This window comes from Aulonocara stuartgranti, assembly GCF_965226115.1.
Source record: "Aulonocara stuartgranti genome assembly, chromosome: 23".
Lineage (NCBI taxonomy): Eukaryota > Metazoa > Chordata > Actinopteri > Cichliformes > Cichlidae > Aulonocara > Aulonocara stuartgranti.
The window spans coordinates 40,540,236-40,552,319 of NC_138958.1; the positions used below are offsets into that span (position 1 = coordinate 40,540,236).

Sequence of the window (12,084 nt, forward strand, 5' to 3'; positions counted from 1 at the left end):
CATAACTTCTTACCTGAAGTTCAGTTCACCTGACACTCGGACTGGCGGCTGCTTCGGGTCTCTCCTCCTGCCTCCCCTTCCCTCATCCACCTGCTGGCCTCTGTGGAAGCCCCGTCATAGCCACCACCAAACAACGGAGTTATTTCTACACATCGACCTGCATCTGGCCAATCCACCACCTCTCATTGTTCATGCCATTACAAAAAAAATAAAAAATAAGTCACTGGGGATATGCCCGGTATGCCCGATGGCCAGTCCAGCTATGTTAACCTGCAACCAAATCTGCAGCTCCATACAGCAATGTTACGACTTAGATTATATCTTATAACTCATAACTCTTGTTAGCTGCCCTCAGTAGCATACTGTCTGAAATATTCCACAGCTGCAATAATTCTTTAAGTGTTATTTTTTTCCTTGGTATTCTAATTTCACCGAAGTTTACTAAACTCAACAAACTTGATATTACTTACCGGGACATTTATTCTGTCCTCATTTTCTTTCACCGAAAAATTGTTTCCTGCGGTGCCGTCTTTCGCGCTTGTCTCTCCTACCTTTGCTAACGTGATGCGCATAGCGCAGAAGCGATGCTGCATTCACTTACACTCGGATATCTGAGCGTCACCGTGAAAACATAATCGGACATTTGATATTTGATTGAATTTTATTGTTTTGCCTTTGGGGTGGCACCTGGGGTGGCCAGTCTGGTTTGGGGGGTGGCCTGTGCCCCCCCCAGGCCACCCCGCTGGACACGCCATTGTGAGTTATATGCAGCTTTAGTCCTGTCTGAGTTTGCAATTGGTCATCTGGTGCCAGACCAGAGGTGAACATGCAAAGTAAAGAATGAAAAATGCCGTTGTAGTGCCATTTACTGTGACTGCAGTTGTTAGGCTTAGTGAAACCAGATAACCAATGATTCTCATTTCCGGTTCCATATTTTTTCTTCCAGACACCAGAGAGTTCAGTGGTAGAAAATCCTGATTTAGCCTATGCTAGGCCTTGGTCTAGCCTAGAGATAGGCATCTCCAGGCCTCGAGTGCCGGTGTCCTGCAGGTTTTAGTTGTGTCCTTGATCCAACACAGCTGATCCAAATTGCTAAATGACCTCCTCAACATGTCTTGAAGTTCTCCAGAGGCCTCATAATGAACTAATCATTTGATTCAGGTGTGTTGACCCAGGGTGATATCTAAAACCTGCAGAACATCGGCACTCGAGGCCTGGAGTTGCCTACCACTGGACAAGCCTCTCAGGTATCGCAGTCATCCTGGTCATCGTAGTCTAAGGAGCTTGGAAAGAAAAGCAACTGGACTTCTTTAAGTTTCCTTGAAGACATTTCACCTCTCATCTGAGAAGCTTCTTTAGTTCTAAGAGCAATTGGTGGAGAGTCCCAGATTTTAAGCCCCATGGGAGTGTCCCATAAAGCTTGGGATCCCTTCCCAGATGCCTTAACACTAGGGATGAGTATCGTTTAGGTTTTATCCGATACCGGTGCCAAACCGGTACTTTTGAAACGGTGCCGGTGCTTAAACGGTGCTCAAACCGGTGCTTAAAGAATGGAGAACACAAAATTGGTCCAAAAACCTCCCATGTTCAGCTGTTTTTATGTAAAAAGATAACAATGTTAGCCTTTTCTGCAGCTATGGGGCATATATGGTATCACTCTTGGCTGGAAGCAGTGCTTAAACAATGGAAAAAACACAAACTTTGTCCTAAACCTCTCATGTTTAACTGTTTTCCACTTTTTCTTTGGTCATTTTAGCCTTTTTGGCCAGGGTGAAGTTAGTATCTGCCATCAAACAAGAAGACAGCTGCATGTAGCTATGATGGTGTTTGCTAGTTCACCTTACATGCATTAATGTAATAACGTGGTGAGCCTACTCAACGTAAATTACACACGAACAACATTAAGCTACTCACGCAGAGAAGAACGGCTGCTGCTGCCATCATCATCCTCATCATTTCTGCTACACTGGCAGGGCTAGGGGCCAGGACTCTCCTCTTCGTGTTTTTGGGGGATGTTGCATAACAGGCAACCCACCCGCAGTAGATGTGCACGGTGTGAGGTCTCGCAGCAAGCTATCAAATACGGCGCATTTCTTGGCTTTTAAAAAAAAACGCTATGCGTCGCCAGGTGTTTCATCGGATTTGAGGAGTTACCTCCTTTGACAGTATCACAGTATCAGCTTAAAGCACTTGTTGCAGGCTGCTGAGTTTGCATCTTTTGCTGTGAAGTACAGCCAGACTTTTGACCGCTTCGCCTTGGGCATTTTTAATCTGTAGCTCTGCTCTAAAAGAACGTACGTACCTGGACCCGCCTACTATCCTCGGAAATGTAAAATGATTGGCTAGAATCTAAAGTGTATCACAGCTCAGGAAAAAAAAGCACCGAAATAAAGCACCGAAATGTGCGCTGCTTTTCGGCAGAGGCGGAGCCAGACATTTGAAACACCCGGGGCTTAGCCCTAAAGGGTAGTATGCATGTGGGATTTTTTTTTTTTTTTTGGGGGGGGGGGTAGAAATGACTGAAAGATTAATAGGCTCTGTTTTGACTTTTGTTCAAAAAAAACAATGACTTCATATAGGGAAAAATATTTATCACATGTGCAAGACACCTTAAACTAGTTTTTTAATTAAGCAGCGAGGCAGAACAAGGTCAGGGCTGTATCAAGACACGAGGACTAAACCCCAATTCAACCAGACCCAGAACTGATCCGGAATTAAAACAGGACTACAACAGTTCAAAACCAGGACTACTGAGGACTTAACCAAGACAGAACCAGAATCAGAACTAGATGATAGTAGCACTAAAAATCATCATAGACCTGCACTACACTTATTTTTTTAATTCTACCAAAGTACAATATTTAGATTGAGAAAAGTTTATATAATTATTTAGCCTTGTTGTGCAAACAAGCCTGCAAAACATAATAAATATAGAATTTGAAAAATAGCAAACCTAAAAAGAAACACTAGGTACTAGATACATGAGTACTTATGATACAGTTATACTTTTGGTAAACAACCATTTGACTAACATGTGTGTCTCACCTGCTCTTGTTCATCTCTGTTCTGTCCTCATTCTCCATCTCCCTCTCTCTCCCTCTTTGTTCCTCTCTCTCCCTCTCTGCTCCTCTCTCTCCCTCTTTGTGCTGACAATCATCAAATATACAGTTGAAACCAGATATTTACAAACTCTTCAGATCAAAACACAAACACTTTTTTAATTGTAAGATCAAATCAGACTAAATGTTTATTTTTTTAGATTGATAAATATAAAAAACATATTTGTTAACTTTGAGAGTAAAGAGAGAAACTATCTGTATTTCTTAATTGCAAATGGCACCAAATTGTATTCAAACTGAGCCACACTTATGGAGCTCCACAGTTCTCTTCCTGGTGTTTTGGTTGATATCGCTTGGTTTTCCCATGTCAAAGAAACAGGCTCTGTGTTTTGCCTTGTATGCATCCACAGCTGTGCCACCAATTTACTCACATGGACTCTACTAACCTATCAGAAGCTTCTTCAGCTCAGAATGGAATCGTCTGCAGTTTTCTTATTAATTAACAATAAACTTAGTGTACATTTACTCCTAAATTTGATGAAAGTGATAAAATATAGACAGCTCTGTCTCTCTTTATTCTGACATTTAACTAATTCAAAATATATTTCAATATTTATCTAAAACAAAAGTTTAATCTAAATTGATGTTGTACAGTAAAAATGTTTTATGTTTTCTCCCTAAAGTGTAAATATCTGGTTACAAATGTGAATATCCTGCTGTGTACTGAAATCCCTCTTGTTTTGCATAGAAATATACTGAACAACATACAAAGCATAATATATAAAATAACATTTACCTGAGTTTTTTCTTTGAAAGAAGCCTCGAATGTCCATTCTTATATTTCAGTACATAACTGAAACCGATTTAGTCGGGGAGGGTAAGAACTGAAAATATGAAATAAACACACGTAAGCTAAGACTCTCTAAAAAAATAGCATTTGTTCGGATTTTCATTTCGCCATTTGTTGATTCACTTGAAGAGCAAGTAAAATAATATTGGTCAAGTGATCAGTTTCATATCAATCTTTCGTGATGCACCGTCATATTTACATTATTTGTACGGTATGAATGATTTGCTTTGGTACCTGGTCAAACTTAAGCTCTCCTTAGTATGGCTGGCTCCGTCTCTCCAACAGCGCACTCACGGGCAGCAGCTGCCCCGCCCCCTCGCTCAGTCGCTTAGTGCCTGAGCTTGGATCATACCAATATCAGGGGGGGATTCACGCACAGTCGTAAATTCCCACAGTGTGCACTATGTGCTTCGAATATTGTGTGTACTTTTTGTTTTATACAGTTGTCAGCCAGGCATCTAACTATGAAAAAATTACACTCCAAAATACCCCGGGCTTCTGACAAAACAACCCGGGCTTAAGCCCCGTAAGCCACCCCCCCGCTCCGCCCCTGCTTTTCGGTCTGGTTACTACAGTTTATGTCAGAACTGGTGCCATCATGACACCGGTACCCATCCCTACTTAACACCTACTCACAACCTGGGCTATTTGACCTCAGTTAATCACATGATAGGGTGGGGCTAGGTTTCCCAATGGGTTCACCTGAAACCTTGAATAGGGAAACCTTGGCTGATTGGGACCCACAACCCTTTTCACACCTTGGCTCGTGTGATTAAGTAGAGGATCAATAGGGGGCCCATGACCCTCTTGTGGACACTCCCATAGGGCTTAAATCTGGGACTCTCCACCAATTGCTCTTAGAACTGAAGAAGCTTCTCAGATGAGAGGTGAAACCTCTTTAAGGTTGCTTTTCTTTCCAAGCTCCCTAGACCTCTCAGGTAAACCTTCTCTCCCTTTAAGGCCATCCTACCTTTTTTCTGATTGGCTATAACTTCCAAATAGAAGGTTTAAAGAGAAGGTGTGTGGGGCTTCTTTCCTCATAGCCATACCTGTGTCCCTGAGATGACCTCATTAGCGATATCTGCTGTTACTGACATCATGCAGGGTCAAGACTAGAATCTGTCTGAAATGGAGCATTTGCAGCAGGCCCAAGCATGGGCTTTTGGATCACATTACTGTTACAATTGACCTTATTTTCAGTAAGATGGCCACATTCAGTGTGATGGGGCCATATTCAATATGAACATCAACCATTGTAATAATATAAATATGACAGAAGAGAAGGAAAGGAATATTTAGTCCTCCCTAACAGGAGCCTGTGCTGTGGTTGTTGCTGCGCCTCTAACACACCTGATCCAATTAAGAGCCACACATTTTCATCACAGAGTAATTGGATCAGGTGTGCGGATCTGAAGTGGTTGAGGAACACTGTGGTGTTGCTGACATGCTGAGAGCAACGCTGTGATCTGAATCAGATTTATGCTGTAATTCAGTATGCCTGGGCTGGAGGACATCCTTTCAAGTCTCTTTCCCAAGCACACTCCTCGCTCCTTTGTTTCCTTATGCCAACACTTTTCTTTCCACTCCTCCTCTTCCTCCTTCTCTGTGGGCTTCTTTTCTTTAGGATGATTTGTTTACCCACAATTCCCGTGGGTAATTAGCTCTGTGATAATAACTGGTGTTGGAAACAAACACACCCACTCACTGAGCAGTGCACACAAACAGACACACAAACACGCGCATTGGGATGAAAAACAACTTTCTTGAGCTAAGTCGCATTAAGTCTCGTTACAAGGAGAGCAAATTCACGTTAAAGAAGGGGGAACAAATACGAGCAACGTGTCTCAGCATTTGGTAATAATAAAACTGTACAATTTTTATGATGTTTGAACCGAATTAAATGACCGTAATGTTGGGTGATAATCACTGCCATTAACTTACTTGATGTCTCGATAATATAATTTTATGATCATTTTGTGGTGGTTGATTCGATTTTACACCGGCAGCAATTAAATAGAGTTAATGATTTTTTTTGTTATAATGAAAAACATGACACTAGGCTATTCAATTTAAAAAAATAAAATAAAAATAACTTGATTAAGTAGACATTTAACGAGGACGTTTGTTGCCATCCATAACCTAAAATTCGGAGTAAGGTATTTAAAATTTCAAGTTAATCAGTCAAAATTTCAAGGTAGCAACTCGAAATTTTGAGTTAGCGCTCCCAATCAGGAATATCTGTGCAAGTATATTAATTCCTTGTTATTGGAAGCATTAGATGCCAGCTGTCCAACAATTTGGCATGATTTGCTAGAAGGCATTCAAACCTGAAGAACCTGGTGTTGATTAAGTCATGGTTGTTATACACTGGTAGCTCACTCATGCTGATGATACTACCTGATTTTGAGCATGCATGCATCTGTGCCATCTGCTTCTGGGTAACAAGGAAACAACCTGATTGGCAGAGCTCATCTGGAATTCAACTTATCAACTCAAAATTTCGATTTGAGGATGTCATAAGAAAATAATAACCGGAATAAGGTGGGAAATTTTAACTTTTATCTGAAAAGGATCTTTGTGTGAATCATAATATCTTAGATCTTGGTATTGGCATTTACAACAACCACTAAGTGAAAATGAAAAGAACAAAATAAGACAAGAGAGAAACACCCTTCAACCATGTTATCTGTGATGTCATTGCATAGTTTGTCCACAAGAGGGCACTCTGCAGCTTCCCTATTCACGACCTGTAATATGAATGCCAGAAACGCAACAAGAAGCTGATCTGAGCAGAGCTGGACCGAGCGTTAACGAGTAAATACATAACAACACAAAACATACGGCAGAAAATTCTGGTTATGTTTTGATTTTCCGAAAGAAAAAATATCATCCGATATATCAGAATATCAGATTTTTAAATTCAGAAACATTGGAATCAGTCTTAAAAACCCTATATTTTTATATTTGGCTGTAATTTCTGTTTACATTCTCTAGTTAAATTAATTTCAATCGATGACAGAATGGTTTGGCTCGTCTCCATACTGATCCATCCCTCTTAACTTGCTCACTCAGTCTTTAGTCTTTTAGCCCACAGTCCAGGACAAGCAAATCATGAAGCCTGTGAGTCATGTAGCAGGTGCCACAGCCACAGGTCTGCACTCTTTGTCTTCTTTTAACCTGTGTTTGATTCGGCTCCCTTCAGCAGTACATGTTCCTCATTCTACCAAATCAATAGATTATAGGCTTTGGTAAAATGCAGTAATTACTTACAGTGGTGTATTGTTGCCCGTGTTTCTACTGGGAAGTTCCCAGTGGCCAGCAGTCAAGCTGTGGCAGCATTATCAGCTAGGTGCCAAGCTCTGTTATTAGTGCAGCCTTACGCTGAGCCAAGACTTTAGACTGCTTCTCTCTCTCTCTCTCTCGGTCTGATTTTGAATTCCTTATTTTTTAGGCCTTTAATGGATGAGGGACAAAGTGCTGCCTGAATCAATTTAGTCTGTTTTTGAGCAGCATGTTTAACATGTTAATGGGCTCTTCTCTCTCTGATTATGGCTGGCCTGAAAAGCGGCGTCTGTTCTGTCTAGCATGCGTGTGTGTGCGTGCTATTCAAAAAAGATAACAGTGTGCATGCATGTGTGCAGTGTGTGTGCAGTGTGTGTGTGTGTGTGTGCACTTTCTCTAAATCTCTGCAGAGCGCAGAGAAATGACAGCGTTAAAAAAAAAAAGGAGAGTGATGGGAGAAATACAAAGATAAGAAAAGGGAGCGAGAGTAAAAGAGAGAGAATCCCCTGCTGTTTTTCCAATCAGGAGGCGTCATCCTCCTCACTTGGTGATTTATTCTCTCTCCCCTCTTCTTCATGTCCCAATTTCCAACCTCCCCTCCACCCCACCCCACCCCACCCTTCCATTCATTCTTTCTCCCTGTCTTTCTTTCTGCGGGCAGCCCGTGAACATAGCTGTTTAGAAATGACGACAGAAGCACGTTCGAGGCGGGCCGCGCTGTTAACATGACTCACCTGTAAGGCTGTGAGATTTTCATATGAAGTCTTCCTTCTACTTCACTTCTTTTCTTTTTTTGTCTTCTGAAATCATACTGGACCAAATATTGCTGCTGCAGACCATCAGACGTCAAGGATCTTTTATTTTAAAAGCAGCATTAAATGATGTATGACCTTACTGACCGACATTAATAAGTGTCTGGCACCGCTCCTTGCACGCCCCGGCAAAGATCACCCTACTTAACAAATGAATAATGAATACAGGGTGCAGGTCAAGACTACATATATATATTATTAAGCTGGTGTTTTGCAAGAATCACAAATAGTCAGCTCTGTGGAGATGCTCTTTATTTAAAAGGAAGGCATCTGATTTGCTGCGCTGTGTTTGTGTGCTGAAGGGGTGTCACTGAGATAAATAGAGCATTCATTCATTATAATCTGCCTTGTTTCGTCACCAGCCAATCATGTAGTCACATTTCACATCCCAGCAAGCCCTCCTGCATCTCCCTCCATTCATCCCCTAGAGCCACAAGTGTGTGTTTTGCATTGGCGGCATCTCCCCGCCGTACCTTTAAAACCATATCACGTTAAATGTCTTCCTATGTTAGCGTGAGTGGATGTTGCAGAGCACCAAATGCATCATATTGTTACTGTGTTAAATTACCAATGCAAGTGTTTCTCTCTCGCTAGTGCAGCCCTCCCCTCAGACACACACAGACATACACCCACCCACCCGCTGACCCCTCCCTCTCAGCGCTGGTTGGTTGCCACGGCTACCGTGTCGCCACTCTTCCTCATGTTGCTATGAGACTCGGACCGACAGACCTGAGCTGAATGACAATGTGTCTGTGGCTCTGGCAAAAGGCCCACAACAACCAATAAGAGACAGTCTAGACAAACACTTCCTAATCTGGGGTCTGGGGACCTCCGGGGTGATTGTTTGGGTTTGCAGGAGCCTTTGCAGCCAAACGAGGTGCAGTTTATTAACGCTTTAGTATTATTTTTATTAAATTATTACTCCAGCACCGTTTTGTAAATTATTGCGTGATTGATATCTGTGCTTGATTAAGACAGGAGTGCTCTTGTTGAACAAGGAGGAATCAAAATGAATGCTTGGATTAAAATTTTACAGTAAAACAGAGGTAGTTAGAGCTATCGTCGTCAATATATATCAATATATATTCTATATATATAGACAGTGGGCTGCTGACCATGAAAAAAGCTCCTCACATAATCAGAAGAATTTCACCAAAGCTTTTCAGCCTCCTTTAGCTCACTGTTTTGGTTTTTAGACCCTCAGTCACTCCATTTCCAGCCACACAGACACAAGTCATCTCCCTGTCTCGGTATGTATATTAATATGCAATCTTGGTTTTCTAATCATCTCTCATGCTTTGATATAATGACTGAAAATCACTCTAATTTCCCCACAAGGGCTATCGAAGTTTAATCTTATTCACAGAGTAAAAGGACATAACAGATAAAGTGAATACCGTTTTGGGAGCTTCTTCTTTGCTTCTTCCGCATTTGAACCTCAGAACTATAGAAACTCCCAACCATTATTCCATTAACTGATCGGCTTTAAAAAACAGCAGATTAAAGAACAGCCGTTGTATTATTCTATTAATTTATCACGAGAAAATGCAAAATGTTCTCCCATTCCTGTTAACCCTACAGTTTTAATCAAAAATGGACTGATAATGAGATTAATCATTAAATGCAGCCCTAAGGGGAAAGCGCGCTCTCCATAAATGATTTCATGCTGGTTTGGTTTGATATTACTTTTATTTCTACCCCAAACATAGATTTGATTTGCCAAAGGCGAGTCGTTCCACTGTCATATACATATTTTACAAACTACATAATACAACAAAGAAGAAAAGTACTTGTGTTGCTAATCCTCTAATAAAGCAAAAATAAGGGAATGAAGAAATAAATGCAAGAAACATATTGCTTTTATATCAGCTATGATATCAAAATCAGTTCTGTAGTATGTACAGGACATACACAGTGGTTTCTCCCTGACCCACGGTGTACAACTAAAATAAATAAATATAATAAATAAAGTCCAGGTTAAAACAGAGAGCTATGAGATTATGGGTAAAGAAAAAAGAATCAAGAATATGCATTTCACAGGATATATGATCCTTTTAAAGCCTGAGCCAAGAGATAATCGCCTGAAAATTCATATTTTCTGAAAATGGAGTTTTTATTGAGCCTTCTGACAAATTCAAAAAGCTAAATAAATAAATAAATATTAATTTGCATGTATGAGTTTTAATTAATGAGGTTCATAAAAATGTGAGGGTCATAAATGTTATGTTATTATGATAAACATGTTAGAATATCAAGTAAAAGATCCAAGTAGAAATTATACATCACTAAAATTGTTGTATCTGAAGTTGTATATGAAGACATTGTTACCAGTTTTATTTGTTGTGGTGCATTAATTTTGTGATGGCTAAATGTTCAAATACAGTGGGATGAAGACTTTAAAAAGGCAAATCTTTTATGTGTGGCTTTTTTCCTGCCTGGTTTAAATGGGAGTAAAAGAAAATAAACCAAGTAAGCCAAACTATTATTTGAAGGACTGAATTTCAGAGTTGATAACAAATATATAGCACTTTGGTTCAACAAGCAGAGCCTCCTGATATGTCATCTGCAATTATTCTATGAGTCTTTTTAGTGTTTTTGTCATACCTCCGTCCATTCACCCCCAATAGGTAACAGCAGATGGCCCCGCCCCTCCCTGAGCCTGGTTGTGCCGGAGGTTTGTAGCTGTGAAAAAGGGAGTTTTTCCTTCCCACTGTTGCCAAGTGTTTGCTCATAGGGGTCATCTGATGGTTGGGTTTTTCTCTGTATTATTGTACCTTGCAATATAAAGCGTCTTGAGGCGATTGTTGTTGTGATTTGGTGCTATAAAAATAAAACTTAATTGAATTGAGTCTGAAAACCCCCAGAAAAGAGTAACGTTTCATCCCAGCCTGGCTTTTATTCGTACTCGGCAGTGCAAGCGCACACCGGGGAGAGACGATTTTTCTCCCCGTAAGAATAACACCTTGTCTCTAGGCTGAAATATGCTCCGCTGGAGGCGCCCGCATCCATGGAAAAGAGTTTTGACACATAACAGCAGAGCTGATGTGGGTGGGGAGGTGAGATCTTTGGGGCTTTGTGTCACCGGAATCTATCTGCTTTTTCTTTTTATCTGTTTAGTTTGCTGTCGGTGCACATAGCCAGAGCGTCAGGGGAGAACGAGAATGACACGGGTTAGAGCAGTACATCATTCAGGCGGTGCTGTGCTTCTACTCTTTGTCTGCGGCTGGTCAATATCGGGTTTTTCTTTCTTTGGTTGTTCCTTTTTTTTCCTACAGAATCTGTTGCAAGAAAATAACGCCAGATCAAGCATAAGCAATAAGTCGAAAAGGGACAATTTGTGAGGAAGTGAGACTTTACAGATAATAAACTTTATTAAAGTCTCACGCAGACAATAGCAGCAAATATACAGTGCAAAGTAGTATCTATACATAAAGCACACATAATAGAAAACCGTATTAAGCTTGAAATGAGAGAACAAGACAGTTAAACCATAGAAATGCAGGCAGTATAACATTTATTGCAATTTTATTGGAATTTACTGCTCTAAAGTTTTCACATTTGCCCACATTCACAACTATATACACAGAGACATCTCGGTAGACTCTCATTAAAAACTTTTTCTTTTTCCCTTTTAAACCGAAAGCAAATATAACACCACTGTAAATTAAGTTTTCTGTAACAGTGATGCATACATACACTATGTGTGCAGCTATTTCATCAGTTCGTTTATTTTCTTCTGATACCATTTCAGTTCAGAATTTGGTTTAATAGTGTAGAAAACATAAATATTTCATGAGTTCAGCACTGCGAAAGAAAACGTGGCTCACAAACTGTGGTAAAGTAATGTGATCGATATTTTCTTATGTCTCTGTCTCTCTCAGGAACTGTTCACGGCGGAGTGCAAGTTTAAGGAGTCGGTGTTCGAGAACTACTATGTTATCTACAGCTCGATGCTCTACAGGCAGAAAGAGTCGGGTCGGGCCTGGTTTCTTGGCCTCAATAAAGAGGGACAGGTCATGAAGGGCAACAGGGTCAAAAAGACCAAACCAGCAGCACATTTCCTGCCTAAACCCATAGAAGG

At 40.7% G+C, this 12,084-nt stretch overlaps 2 protein-coding genes and 1 long non-coding RNA gene across 6 annotated transcripts in view; 1 reads left to right on the plus strand and 2 right to left on the minus strand.

Moving 5' to 3' along the window:
- Window positions 1–675, minus strand: part of rcbtb1 (regulator of chromosome condensation (RCC1) and BTB (POZ) domain containing protein 1) — a 77,915-nt gene extending 77,240 nt beyond the window's left edge. The window contains exon 1 of the mRNA XM_082524516.1: window positions 471–675. Within this exon, the coding sequence (XP_082380642.1) occupies window positions 471–593 (123 nt within the window). The 5' untranslated portion in view covers window positions 594–675. The remainder of the gene's footprint in view (window positions 1–470) is intronic.
- LOC309700747 (fibroblast growth factor 14-like) overlaps window positions 1–12,084 on the plus strand; it is a gene marked incomplete at its 3' end in the record, with an annotated part of 69,378 nt that overhangs the window by 57,038 nt on the left and 256 nt on the right. For all 4 annotated transcript variants that reach the window (XM_082524535.1, XM_082524536.1, XM_082524537.1 and 1 more), the window contains one exon: window positions 11,885–12,083. In XM_082524535.1, coding sequence (XP_082380661.1) covers window positions 11,885–12,083 — 199 coding nt within the window. The remainder of the gene's footprint in view (window positions 1–11,884; window position 12,084) is intronic.
- On the minus strand, window positions 2,516–4,458 carry LOC309700769. Its single transcript, XR_014274740.1, has 3 exons — window positions 4,144–4,458; window positions 3,856–3,943; window positions 2,516–3,146 (listed from the first exon to the last, which is right to left on the minus strand). It is a non-coding gene; the product is annotated as an uncharacterized lncRNA (long non-coding RNA).